Raw genomic sequence first — 14,103 nt, forward strand, 5'->3', positions numbered from 1 at the left:
AATTTGGCTTTTGCTACAGGGAAAATTACATTGAGGAACCAATATTCCAAAGCCAGGTTGTGTCAGAGTGACTGCAAGTGTACAGCTTTCACTTCTCATTTCCCCAGACACCCAACAGCCTGGGGTTGCTGTGGCAGAAGGAAATGAGATGTGATGCAGTGTGGCCAGGTCCAGAGCTGGGCTGCTGCTCAGCTGCTTTCAAGGAAACCAAGGCAAAGCAGTGGTAGTGCAGACCTCAAAAGGAGGATTCCACAGGAGCAAGTGCTTGTGATGGGATGGTTACAGTGCTCACACTGCTTTGGGCCAGTGGTGTGGATCACACAGGGGGGTGGCACAGCTGAGAGGGCTCAGGGCTGTGGGAGGGAAGCTTCAGGCCCTGCTGAATCTGGGGCTTGCTGGGGATTTCCTTCCCAGGCCTCTGTTCCTTGGGTTGCTCAGCTTTGGATTTCCCCATCAGCTGTGTGAGGAACTTGGAGTGAGAAGTCAGATAACCTGACTTGAACTCCCTCCCACGTGCCTAATGCTGCAGATAGCTGGGTTTGCAGCACACTGCCCTGGAGAACTGGTGCACTTGACTTTCCTGATGATGTGCTCCATCTTTTTATGCCTGCTACTGCCACAGTCCAGGTCTCCCCCAGTGACAACTTGCCTGCCTTGGCCCTGCTTTGCTCAGCTTCTTGGCCCACCACAGCAAGTCCCCAAGGGAAAGGGACTTTCTTGACTTCCCAACTGCTCTGCAGCCACCCACAATGAAGATTTCTGTCTATTATTTGGCCTTAATAGAGTGAGGTGGGCACATAACAGTAACACTGGGGAATCTCAGCCCCAGCACACCCCCCAGGTGTGAATACTTCCCTAGCAAGGGTCTGCTCTGCAGGCTGCAGCAGCCGTTCAGCCTGGCGTGACTGCTCTGCTCTCTTGTGGCACTTGTGGGTATGGCTGTGCAGGACAAGGGATGGGCCTGGGGCTGTTCCTTCAGGGGCTGTGGGAAGTGGTTTGTACCTGAGTGTTGTGGGTTGCATCTGTGTGTCTCTCTCTTGCAGGGGGGCCCTGGTCACTTGTACTTGTTAAAGAACAAAGTCGCCACTTTTGCCAAAGTGGAGAAGGAGGAAGATCTGATCCTGTGAGTGGCTCTGGCTGTGCACAGCACCTTCCTGCTCAGCTTGCTCAGTGTTTGGAGCACATGGCCTAGCAGGAGGGGTAGCTTGGGCAGGGGAGGAGGAGGCTGAGGGGGGATGACAGAGCCCAGGTGGTCCCTGGGCTGGTGCTGCCCTGGGACAGGTCACCAGAAGATTTCTGCCTTTATCTGCTGGTCAGTGTCTCTCTGGGCTGGAGACTGTCAAAACAGAGGTGGGAGGGCAAAGAAAAAAGATACTTCCTCTCCTGAGAAAGGCTTTGCTGGCCAGAAACTAGAAGAGGCAGCTCGTGCCTGTTGCTCAGAAGTGGCCACGGCAGCATTTCTAAGCAGAAATCCAAGCTGCTCCTCCCCCAGCTGTCTCCAGTGCTGCCCTTCTGCTTGTTGGGGCAATGGAATTTGTCTCTGCAAAGCCTGCTCAAAGTCCAGCAGGCTGCTGAGGAGGATTGGCACTAACATACCAGCCTGTCAGCTGGCTCCTGAGTTGCTTCTCCTTGCAGAGAGTTAAGCTTTGCCTGTTTTGCTGCCTGTGCTGGCTCAAACGTGGCTGTTCATTGTGGGGAGAGGATGTACAGCAACCTGTTCCTACACAACTCTCTGTTGGCATGAGAACCCAGTATTAAAAGCAACTTCTGTTCAGCACCCTCATGCTCTGGCACAAACACTGTCAGTAACACCCTTCAGCACGTGGACACACACACACACACACATACACTTCTGAACGTGTTCCAAGCAGAGCTGGTCCAGAGTTGGTAATTCAGGGACTTTGAGGAAGCTGTGAGCACACAGCTGAGAACTTGGATGCTTGGAAAGGAATGTCTTCATCCAAGCCTTGGGAGGCTGTGCTGAGGAGAGCTCAGGCTGCAGGTCTGATCACAGACCCCACAGAGGTTCTGGAGCCCAACAGAAATCTGCTGCAGCCCTCTGCAGGGGGGAGGGGGGTTGGGTTTGTGTGTCAGCAGCCACAGAGTGTGCAGCAGGTCTGACTGCTGAGTGCCACCAAGCACTGCCAAATGTGGACAGCCTGGGTTGGTGATGTCTCTCCAGCTATGGAGAACAACCACCTCTCCAGCTGTTGGTTTCATGCCCTGGGAAGGAAGCAGTGCAATGATAACATTCCTACCCTGAAAGGCAAATTGTTGATAGAAATGGGAGGAACTGCTGCAAGAAAAGGATGCTTAGGGAACCTGGCAGTCCAAAAGCACTGCTGGAGGACTTTGCCCCCTCCTCTGCACTGTGGAGCTCCCTTGGCTCAAGGGGCCTCTCCTGCCAGATGACTTGGACTTGCTCTTCAGGCCCTTGCTCTGCCCCTGCTCGTCCTACTCTAATAACCAAAGGCTCTTCCTGAGCAACTTGCTTTCCAGGCTCAGGCCCCCTCTGAGCATTGTGTGCACACAAACCCTCTGTGTGCTCATACCCCTGGGCAGACACAGTTGTTTGTTCATTGAGAATCCTGTTTTTTACCTGTTTCTTCCAGCTTCTGGAAGAGGTTGAGCCGGCTGATGAGCAAAGTCAATCCTGAACCAAATATCATCCACATCATGGGCTGCTATGTTCTTGGAAACCCCAATGGGGAGAAGGTAAGAGCTCCCTGGGTTGCCTCACTGGGTGCCCAGTCACCAGGGCTGTTCCCCAGGGCTCAGGGCTGGAGCCTGTTCCATTTCACATCTTTATCAGTGATCTGGGTGGGGGGATCCAGGGCACCCTCAGTGAATTTGCTGATGACACGAAGCTGTGTGGGAGCACAGATCTGTGTGAGGGCAGGAGGGGCTGCAGAGGGCCCTGGCCAGGCTGGAGCCATGGGCTGAGGGCAATGGGATGAGGCTGAACAAGGCCAAGGGCTGGGTCCTGCCCTTGGGCCTCCCCAAGGCCAGGCAGCTCCAGGCTGGGGCAGAGGGGCTGGAAACTGCTGCAGGGAAAGGGCCTGGGGGGGCTGGTGCCAGCGGCTGAACAGGAGCCAGCAGCGTGCCCAGGGGGGCAAGAAGGCCAGTGGCAGCCTGGCTGGGCTCAGCAGTGGGGTGGCAGCAGGAGCAGGGCAGGGACTGTCCCCTGTGCTGGGCCCTGGGGAGGCTGCAGCTCCAGGGCTGTGTCAGTGCTGGGCCCCTCACTCACTGCCACAGGGACACTGAGGGGCTGCAGCGTGGCCAGAGACGGGCACTGAGCTGGGGAAGGGGCTGGAGCACAAGGGGCTGGGCAGAGGCTGAGGGAATGGGGGTGTTGAGCCTGGAGAAGAGGAGCCTGAGGGGAGACAGCAGCACTCTCTGACACCCCCTGACAGGAGGCTGAGGGTCAGTCTCTCTTGCAAGTGATGAGTGACAAGAGGAAAGGGGCTGGAGTTGCCCCAGAGGAGGTTGAGGCTGGAGCTGAGGCAGAACTGTTTCCCTGAGAGGGGTGTCAGCCCTGTGCCAGGCTGCCCAGGGAGCTGGGGCAGTGCCCAGCCCTGGAGGGATCCCAAAGCCGTGGAGCTGAGGTGCTGAGGCCGTGGGTCAGTGCTGGGCTGGGCAGGGTGAGGGCAGGGCTGGGGCTGCAGCAGCTTCAGGGGCTTTGCCAACCAAAGCAATTCTGTGCTGTTATTGCTGCGTAGTCCTGAGCCCAGGGAGGCCACAGACACACTGTGATGTCTAAACCTTCCTCTTCTGCAGTGAGGGAAGGTGAGTGATGTGAATGGTTAAACCACCCTCTGGGTTGTGGCCTCTCAGAGGGCAGATACTGAAGCCTTTGAGGAGAAAGCATTCAAAGCACTTTATTGACTGATGAGCTCGGGGTTTTAAGGGACAGGAGTGGAAGGTTTTCTAGGGGCAGAGAACAAGGGTGAGTGATTCTGTGTGCCCTGGGGCTCATCTTTGTTTTCAGCTGCTAACTCTCCCTGTTTTCCTTTCAGCTATTTCAGAATCTGAAAAACTTAATGAATCCTTATAGGGTTGCCTTTGAGTCTCCACTTGAACTATCAGCTCAAGGTAATTTACTGTCTGTACAGAGCCCCCTCCCTGTCCCCTTCAGTGGGGACCTTCCTGGAAAGGCAACGTGGAGCTCCCCACAGTCCTGCCCCAGCCTTCATTTGCCTTGTAACCCCCTTGTGTAGCTGAACCTGGCTTTCCTCTCACAGTCCCTCTGTGTTCACATTCCATCTCCCCTGTTTGCTGTGCCTGAAGCTGTGGAAGCCTCTCCCAGGCTGCTGGCAGAGGCAAAGTACCCTAAATAGTAGGTGGCTTTCCATGCTGAGTGCAGGAGATTGATCACATTCCCATGGCTTGTGGGGTCTGTGGGGGTAACACATGGGAGCAGAACCTTCTCCAGGACTCAGACCATTGTGCTGAGCTGTATCCTCAGCAGGTGGCTGGGCTTTAACCCATTGGAGCCATTCTGCAGTCTGCTTTGGGGGGGTTTTTTGCTTGTAGCTCAAGGTATTTTAAGAGGCTATAGAATCTTCCCTGTTCTTTGGTCAGTGTGAGTCATTAGGGGCACAGTTTCATACGTGACATGGCCTCAACTGGCCCTTGTTACTTTATCTCTGCTGAGATGCTTTGGGAAGATGAAACCAGGCAGCATTAGGCTCTAAGCACTGTGGGCACCTCCTCTGCTGCTCACAGCTGGTGCCAGCACTGCTGGCCTTAACTCCCACGGCTCTGAACTCCCACTTGCAGCCTGGGACCGTTGGGCAGTGGAATGTGTGTTCAGAGTGGAGTGAGTTCATGTGGTGCAGAGTTCTCTGTGTGTGCCCTGCCGAGGTTTGCAGCCAGCCTTGTGCAGTGCTTGCACTGATCCCCTGGCCAACCTGCTCATACACCTGTGCCAAGAAGCAACTTGCAGGGCAGTTGCTGGCTCTGTGTGCAGCCTGGCAGGCAGGGCAAGGGGTTCTGTGTGGGCATTTAAGCACTTGGCCTTTCAAGAGGCTGGGCTGAGCAATGTGTCTGAATTGATCCCCTCATCAGTCTGGGACATGCTCATGCTGCACCCTCTCTAATCCTTTGCAAAGTCACCTGAAACTAATCTTAATCAGCCTCAGGAGCCACAATCCCTCCTTGAGCCCTGTCTCAGGGTTGTTTCACCCTCGTGTTTGCAGATGCACACGCTGCCTCTGGCACCAGCCCTTCAGCCCCTGAGCGCCTGCAGAGGTGCCTGTGTGTGTCCTGAGCTCAGTGCTGTGAGCAGAGGCAGCTCTGCCCACCACAGCCACTGTTATTCCCCACTGCAGTTGCATTTCCAACACAAGTTACTTTTAACATCCCCCACAGGTCTTTCCAACCTCTTGATTTGTGTTTCTGAAGCCCCTGTGCCAGGTGGCCTGGTGCAGGCTGTAGGAGCCATTGCCTGATCCAGCCCCCACCTCCCACCTCCTCTGTGCTCAGAGGTCAAAGTGGAGACAGAGTCAGTGCTGGGTTCACACACAAACCCTGCCAGGGGATGATGAGGAGCCTCTCATGCTCTGAGGAGGTCTCAAGAGACATTTGCTCCTCACAGGCTCCTTCTCACACGCTGGGTGGATGCTGAGTGTCGCTGTTCCCCAAAGGAGGCACTTTGGGGGGGCTTCTCCTGAGCCTGGAGGTGAATGGGGGTGACCTCTGGTGTGTGTCCCCTGTGCTGCAGACTGTAACCCCTGTGCTTTGGTTCCCTTCCAGGTAAGCAAATGATCGAGACTTACTTTGACTTTCGCCTTTACCGCCTCTGGAAGACCCGCCAGCACTCCAAGCTCTTGGATTACGATGACATTTTATGAGCTGGGGCAGGCTTTGCAAGAGGAAAGTCCATCACCAGTGGCCAACGAGGCGTGCTCAGCGCTCAGAGACTTCTTTATTGGCACGGGGAGCCCTCGGAAGCCCCGAAGGAGGCTGAAGGGAGGGAAGAAGGAGCCCTCAAGAAGTGTGTGCAGAGGAAAGTCTCCTGGGTGAAGAAGGACTGGAGGGAAAGGGTTTGACACCTCAGTCGCCTCAGGTCAGAGCCGTGGTGTGTCGGGAGGAGCCGTGTGAAGGGAGCACGGGACGGAGTTCCTTGCAGAACTGAGCTGTTTTGGGTCAGAATGGGCCAGATTTGATTCCAGGTCCTTTTAAAGACTTTCAAAGCTCAGGTTTTCTTACAAAAATAAAGAATAACAACCCCCCCCCATGACTCACCCATGCACTACACTGAAGAAGCGCCCAGAGCACAGAGAGGCTTGTACTGATGGGACCTCCTGTGCCTGGGGATCAGAGCAAGGACTGCTCCAGCCACTCCTGCAAGCTTGGAACTGCACAGTCCAGTTCCAGTGTGAATATCTCCTGGAATATAGAACTGGAATCTTCTTTTTGGTTTGTTTCATAGAAAAAGAAGTGCAATTTTTCTAGAGAGAGGGGTCAAACCCCTCCCAGCATTTACTTAGTTCCAGCTAACACACCAGTAACCAATAGAATGAAGAGTCTTTTTGGGTCTGCTTGAAAATATATTCAGAATGGTAATATATCTTCTGTAGACATATTTAATCACCAGCAAACATGGTTTTAAGGTAACTTAGCAGACCCTGCATGTCTGCTGCATTGACTAACCCGGTTTGGTTTGTTCCTTTCAGAGTAGCTGTGTTGCACTGACTGTACTGTGCTCTCACCCCTGTGTGTTTCTGCTCCACTTAGACACAACTTTGTTACTTTCTCCTTTTGCTGCTTGCAAAACTAAGGGACTTTAGTTTTGCTGAGGTACTTTAGGTTAGAAATACAGCCCTTCCCCCCCTTCCCTTGGCTGTGGTAGGAAACACCAGTTAGAAATGAATAGCCAAGAATTACTCGTTCCTGGCGGCGTTTTGCTGCGTGTCCCAGATGAGTTGCTCTCATCTCATCAGCCCCCCTCCAAGGAGCTCTGCTGGAGGAGGACAGCACGGGTGTGTAGCCTGGGTTGGAATCTTCCCTACCTTCCCTTGCTTACTTGTGCATAAACCACCTCTTTCCCCAAGGCTAACAGACCCTGTTGGTCTGAGCTGCTCACAACCCTCCCTGTGTCAGGCACCAAACCCACAGCAGCTGTGGTTTGACAACCCACCGTTGTACTTGGGATTTGAGGAGGTGTCCTGGAGCACAGGGACTGGTTGGTTTTAGGTCAGGGAGGGGGGTGCTTTTTGTTTTGGGAAGGGGTGTTGTTTTCATCCTCCACCCTCCTGCTCAGAGGACAAATAGCTCTTTACCTTGGTCCCTCTGGCAGTGCTGGGGGGGGATATGACTTGTTTCTTCTGTAAGGAAAATGTACTGGAGAGTAACTGGGAAGGGTTTGCCTTGGTTTCCTGATTTCCTGGAGTCTAAAATGAGTTGATTGTGAAGGGAAAACACATGTACAAATGTTCTGGAGTCGTTGTGCTGTGTGGAGTGCTCCTTGCCCTGTGACAGAACTGCCCTCAGCTGCTGAACCCTGTACATTGGCAGCAGCCTGGGAGTGAAGCCTTGGAAGAAATGATGTACATAGAGGTCAGTGATGTACATTCCTCTCAGTGAGGAGAGGAATGGGTGGAAAAGAGAGGGTTTGAAGCCATGGAAAGCAACGTGTTGAAACAAACAGGCAGGGGCCAGGGGTTTGCTGGCAACATCCCACCCTGGGCTGGGCTCTTCTCCCCTTGGCTCGTGATTTCCAGGCTCAAAGTGAAGGGAATAACAGACTTGTGGCTTTTGGGAGAAAATGGCAGATAGGAGAAAGAAAACCAAAGGTAGGGCAGTCCTCTGGGATTTCATGTGGTGGCTTCCAGCAGCTGTGTTCGTGAGAGGCTGGAGCTGGGTGTGTGATGAGAACGTTGTGTTGTCTGGGGAGGGAAAAGGTGGTGGCAGGATTGAAATGCTGACACAAAACTCTCTCCCTTTGTGACCCTTGAACCTCCCATGGCTGTGCCCTGAGCTGGAGGGACACAAGCTGGTCCCCCTTTCCCTTTTCTGAAGTAAACCCCCAATGCAGTGAACTTGGTAGCATGAATGTAGCATTGTGGAACTGTTGAACACCTTCTTTAAGCCCAGAAGGGCCCCTTTGTGCATCACTGCAGCGACTGTAGGACTCCCCTGTATCTATCCTCGGTGTCCCCTTGTAGAACTGGGGCTGCCAAGTGGAAAGGTGTGGTGTCCAGTGTGTAACTGGTGTGGGAAGAGGTCTGTTGGGTGGGCACTGGGGCTGTTTGATGTAGTATGGTGCAATGGCAAACACGTTTCTCTCTTTCCCAAAGATTCCTCAGAGTTTGTGGTGTTGATGACATGAGCAGATTCTCTCCTCTGTAGCCTTCCTTTGACTAAAGAGATGATGCACTCTCAAAGCTGTGGGTGGGAGGACAATGTGTTGTGGTGCTTGAAGCCCTTGGTGCAGGTGGCTTTGTGTGAGTGACACATTTCCCAGGGAGGGAAACGAATCCCTTCCCCCTCATGAACTGGTTGGATTTTCCACGTGGCTGCTGAGAAGGGAAGGGATGGCTGCAGACAAAAAGGGGTAATTGTTTACACTTTAGAGTTAAAAATAGAGCCTGGAACTTCCCCATTTGAAGCAGGCTGTGAAGGACGAGCTCTGGGTGTGCAGCACAGGCACAGCCACACTGTCCCCTCTGCAGAGGCCCAGCGTCCTCTTCTCCTGAGTGTCTGTCCCTGGTGTGTGCCCATCCCTGAGTGCCTGTCCCTGGTGTGAATCCACCCCTGAGTGCCTGTCCCTGGTGTGTGCCCACCCCTGAGTGCCTGTCCCTAGTATGTGTGCCCACCCCTGAGTGCCTGTCCCTGCTGTGTGCCCACCCCTGAGTGTCTGTCACTGCTGTGTGCCCACCCCTGAGTGCCTGTCCCTGGTGTGTGCCCACCCCTGAGTGCCTGTCCCTGGTGTGTGCCCACCCCTGAGTGTCTGTCACTGCTGTGTGCCCACCCCTGAGTGCCTGTCCCTGGTGTGTGCCCACCCCTGAGTGCCTGTCCCTGGTGTGTGCCCACCCCTGAGTGTCTGTCACTGCTGTGTGCCCACCCCTGAGTGCCTGTCCCTGGTGTGTGCCCACCCCTGAGTGTCTGTCACTGCTGTGTGCCCACCCCTGAGTGTCTGTCCCTGGTGTGTGCCCATCCCTGAGTGTCTGTCCCTGGTGTGTGCCCACCCCTGAGTGTCTGTCACTGCTGTGTGCCCACCCCTGAGTGCCTGTCCCTGGTGTGTGCCCATCCCTGAGTGCCTGTCCCTGGTGTGTGCCCACCCCTGAGTGCCTGTCCCTGGTGTGTGCCCACCCCTGAGTGTCTGTCACTGCTGTGTGCCCACCCCTGAGTGCCTGTCCCTGGTGTGTGCCCACCCCTGAGTGTCTGTCACTGCTGTGTGCCCACCCCTGAGTGCCTGTCCCTGGTGTGTGCCCACCCCTGAGTGTCTGTCACTGCTGTGTGCCCACCCCTGAGTGCCTGTCCCTGGTGTGTGCCCACCCCTGAGTGTCTGTCACTGCTGTGTGCCCACCCCTGAGTGCCTGTCCCTGGTGTGTGCCCACCCCTGAGTGCCTGTCCCTGGTGTGTGCCCATCCCTGAGTGCCTGTCCCTTGTGTGTGCCCACCCCTGAGTGCCTGTCCCTGGTGTGTGCCCACCCCTGAGCCTGTTCTTTGCTTTGCAAGTGCTCCCACAGCACCTTCTCCGCAGGGCATGGGCCAGGCAGTGCCTGTGGGGCTCAGCTGCCCCTGGGGCTGTGCCTGGGGGAGCTGTGGCTGCTGCATATGTGGGACAATTTGTCCTTCCCCTTCCACCTGCCTCTTGCAGCCCTCAGCTGCCCGTGTGTGGGCTGGGAGCACAGGGAGCAGCGTGGTCACTGCTGCCAGTCACTGCCACGCTGGAGCTGGAGCTCCCCTCTCATCAGGGTCAGAGCCCTCAGCCCTGCCAGCCCTGTTGAAGCACCAGCACCAAGTTCCCCTTGACCCCACCACAGGGAACTGCTGCTGCAGCTCCTGCTTGGTCTGGATTTGCTTTGAGCAAGGGCTGCAGAAACGAGGGCACTCAGTGAACCCTGGAGAGGAGCAGCTGAACCTGGAGCAGGTCCATCGGGCACCAGCCTGGGCTGTTGAGCTGTGTGAGGGGTTCTGCAGGCTGGATGTCACCTGCAGCCTCTCACCCTGCCTGGGCTGGGACTGGCACCTCCAGGAGAGGGGAAGGGGGGGACATGCAGGGCAGCAGCTCTGCAGGACGCTGCTCCTCAGCCTGGAGCAGCTCCTGACTGGTCTCTGGTCTCTCACATGAAGAGGATCATCTTGGCTGTGGCCCTTGTCTATAGGGTTCTCCAGGGAGACTTTTCTCTTTTCCTATTATGTCTGAGAAGGAAAAGGAAGAAGAAAATCCAAGTTACCTCAGGGACATGGGAAGAGAATTGAGATAAAGGGTTTTTGCACCTCATGCTGCAGCCACCACCCTTTAGAGCCGACCTCCAGGCCTGGGATGGGAAACGGATGAGTGAGCAGATCATCCCTTCCTGCACCAGAGGAAAAACAACAGCAGGAAAAAATCCTTGTAGCTCCAGCAAAACATGCACATCATCTGACTGCAGCAGGCTGACAAACAGCCACCTCCTCCCAGGCTCCCACCCGCTCTGCCTCCCCCTGCCCACGGCCCTGGGGGGGATGCTGGGGGGAATCTCCACTCTGCCTCTGCTGAGGGGACTCTGCAAATGGATCTGTGCTTTATTTCTCAGCCTGGACTTGCAGCCTGGAGCTCAGCAGCAGTTTCCTGCTCCTGAGGCTTCTGGAGTGTTGGGGGTGTGCCCACACTCACACAGGCTCTTTCCCTGCCTGCCCCTGGTCATTAGGCCACGTGCAGCAGAGCTTGAGGCAGCGTTCTGGGCTGGTCCCTGCTGCTTGAGGCTGTCTCCAGCTCCTGGCACTCATCCTGTTCCCAGCTTGCTGCTGCTGTTTTGGGACATGGCTGTGAGTGACCTGTGCTGGCAGTTCCTGTTCCCAGGGCTGTGCTGGCAGGGGCAGGGCACACGCTGCATCCTCACCTTGGGGCAACAGGAGGGGAGGGGGAGTTGAAAGAATGGAAAATGCTGGTTTTAAATAGCAGCCCTGGCAGGATCTGGAAATGGGAGTGTGTCCTTGCTCTGCCTTGGACAGGATGGGGAAAGCTGGGCTTGCTCTGCTCCGTGCAGGGGTGAACAACCCACCGAAGCACTGAGTCACGCTCCTCTGCTATTGACGTGCTGGTCCAGGCTGAGCTGTTACTGTGTGATTAACACAACCCTCACAGGGCCCTTCCTGAGAGCAGGACACAGCTGTGCAGAAGCTCTGTGCTCTGGGGGTGGCAGTGCCAGTCCCTGCAGGCAGTGCCCCAGCCCTCGCTGAAGGATGCCAGGCAGATGCCCTCCCGAGGGACAGCCAGCGCCACGCTCCTGTTCCACCCCATCTCTAAGTTGGTTGTGATCCTGTGTCGTGTCCTGCTGCTCCCCCAAGCATTTGTGGCCTCCTGCATCTCCCATGGGAGCGTGGCTTCATTCTCAGCTGGGGAACCACAACCCCAAGTCAGCTGCAGACTTGTCTTGGTGCCCCATCAGCCTGCTAATGAGCTGAATGAGAGCTAATGAGCAGGAGCTTGATTGTGATGGTGCTCACTCCCAGGGCAGCTGCTGTGCAAGCAGCAGAATTCAGGGTGAAAAACCAGTTTGCTGCCTCTGCCTAAAATGCCTGTGTGTGGTCTCGTGCTGGGGTCACACAGCAGCAAGTGAAGAGTGATGGGAACCTGCTGTGATTCAGGTTCAGCCCAAGCTCCTGCCAGCCCATGTGAAAAAGACTGACAGGAATAAACATTATGGACATTATATGTAAAGAATCCACCTGGAGGGGAGCTCAAGTGCACCTTTCCATCAGTGTTTAGTGAATAATGCAGCTAAAGAATCCTTCAGGTGGTTGTGTGGCTTTTAGAGCATCCCTAAAGGTGTGAGGATGGGTGAGACCTGCTCAGGGTCATCCTGCCTTAGCAGGGCACACAGGCTGGAGGCTGGGGGTTAATTCAGCACTTCAGCCTTTCTTCCCTGTCCCAGCATCCCAATGAACCTGGGATCAATCACAGCAGTAGTGGCTCTGTAACCCTCTAGGGAAGGTGATTTTCCACCTGTATTGCCCAAGCAAAGTGAAGCTATTGCAGAGCCCCTCACACAGCTGCTGGGGCTGAGGCTCTGGCCCCTGCCAGGGGGTCCCTCCTGGGTCCCTTGCCCAGCTCCCCCCTGTCCCAGCAGTTTCTGGGTCTCTGGTGTTTTCCTCTCCTGGTTGTGCAGGGGATGTGTTGAATTGCACTTGGGGAACGTTTCTTACCTGGGGAGACTGAATGGGGGGTGCTGAGGGGGCTGGGGACTGGTGCCTGGGGCTGGGGACTGGTGCCTGGGGCTGGGAGCTGCCACGGCCACCCTGCCCTCAGGATCAGCACAGACACACACCAGTGGCACTAAAAAAGCTTCAATAGGAAGTGGGGGATTGTGAGAGAGGGTTATAAGTGATGTATTAGTGCTAAAGCTGAGTTGTAGCAATGAGGAAAGGCTGTGGGACCTGGGGCTGTTCAGCCTGGAGAAGGCTGAGGAGGAAACCTCAGCAACACCAGTCCCTGAAGGGTGGGTGTCAGGAGGATGAGGGGACAGGTTTTTTGTGGTGCCCAGTGCCAGGACAAGGGGTGATGGGATGAAGCTGCAACACAAGCAGTTCCACTTAAACACCAGGAGCAAGTCCCTTGGTGCTGAGGTGAGGGAGCCCTGGCCCAGGCTGCCCAGGGAGGGTGTGGAGGCTCCTGCTCAGGAGGTTTCCAACCCCACCTGGACACGTTCCTGTGCCCCCTGAGCCAGGGGAACCTGCTTGAGCAGGGGCTGGGGCTGGAGCAGCTCTGCAGGGCCCTTCCAGCCCCCACCATGCTGGGATGCTGGGATTAAGCTGGGGCTGACTGAAGAAACAGAGTGTGTTTGGTGTTCCCCATCCCTGGAAGCCAGGCTGGAGTCGTGCCCAAAGGAGCCAGAAGGGGCTGTGGTTGTGCTGTGTGTTTCCTATGGCTCTTTGCCACTGCTATTCCTGGACCTGTGGTGGCTGCAGCTGCAGACCCCGATGGCAAAGGCTGAGCTCTCCCAGGGCTGGGGCTCAGTGCCCTTTTGGGATCTTCATTGTTTCCCCTTGTTGTTCAGGCACGTTGTCATTTCCAGCTGCTTTGCTCAGTGTCAGGCTCTCCCTTCCCTGCTGCAGAGCTGCTGGTGACAGGGGAAAACCAAACACCCAAGTAACAAGTGGACAAGGTAAGGGTGGAGGCTTTGAAGATGGATTTGGTAATGTGGAGAAGGACAGGTTACAGCCAGCAATGCTCCTAAACTGGGATGCTGGAGCAAGTAACCTACATCCAAATGAGGAGAAAGAGGGAAAGAGACAACTCTTGGGGTTAGAGATGGACCTGAGACGTGCTGGTTTGGGGCCAAAACGGTCCTCAGGTCAATGGAGGGTTTTGAAAACCAAGACTGTAAGCTCTGAGGTCTCAGTGGGCCCTGGAGAGCGGGTTGGCTGCTTGGAAAAGTCAGAAGGAAGTCGCTCCAAAGCATTCTCCCTGGGTTTGGAGGTGGTTTCTTGGCTGGCTGCTGCCTGGGCAGGGGGCAAGCCCAGCTGTGACACAGCAGCCATCTGCCATCCCTGCTGCCTCCCCAGCGTGTTCCTCTGACACTCTGCTGCTTCGTGTGTGATAGCCTGGTTTCACATACATGAATGTTCCTAGGTTTTAAGACGTGATTTAATAAAAAGAGATGTTTCTGGGAAAGCAGGTTTTCTCTCTCCTCTGTTGGTTTGGTTTGCTGTCCTCCAGCTGGGGCTGGAGAGCCAGGAGATGCCTCTTGGCAGATGCTTCACTGTAAGGGGAATCCAGGCCCCGGGTTGGAACGGCAGCGAGGGGGATGCTGGAAGCTCAGGAGCAGAGCTGCAAAGGTGCAAGAGGCCAGATGCAGTGAGAAGGAGAGGAAGAAGGTAAAAACTCCTGATGCTTTAAAGCAAGGGACCAGCTGAGAGATGCAGACCCACTGAGGGGGATAGGACAGAG

At 55.5% G+C, this 14,103-nt stretch overlaps 1 protein-coding gene across 4 annotated transcripts in view; it reads left to right on the forward strand.

Moving 5' to 3' along the window:
- Positions 1-9,025, forward strand: part of NSMF (NMDA receptor synaptonuclear signaling and neuronal migration factor) — a 48,815-nt gene extending 39,790 nt beyond the window's left edge. For all 4 annotated transcript variants that reach the window (XM_062011526.1, XM_062011527.1, XM_062011528.1 and 1 more), the window contains 4 exons: positions 1,044-1,123; positions 2,613-2,715; positions 4,017-4,092; positions 5,755-9,025. In XM_062011526.1, coding sequence (XP_061867510.1) covers positions 1,044-1,123; positions 2,613-2,715; positions 4,017-4,092; positions 5,755-5,852 — 357 coding nt within the window. In that variant the 3' untranslated portion in view covers positions 5,853-9,025. The remainder of the gene's footprint in view (positions 1-1,043; positions 1,124-2,612; positions 2,716-4,016; positions 4,093-5,754) is intronic.
- The last annotated feature ends 5,078 nt before the right edge of the window (positions 9,026-14,103 follow it).

Source organism: Colius striatus, chromosome 19, assembly GCF_028858725.1.
Source record: "Colius striatus isolate bColStr4 chromosome 19, bColStr4.1.hap1, whole genome shotgun sequence".
Lineage (NCBI taxonomy): Eukaryota > Metazoa > Chordata > Aves > Coliiformes > Coliidae > Colius > Colius striatus.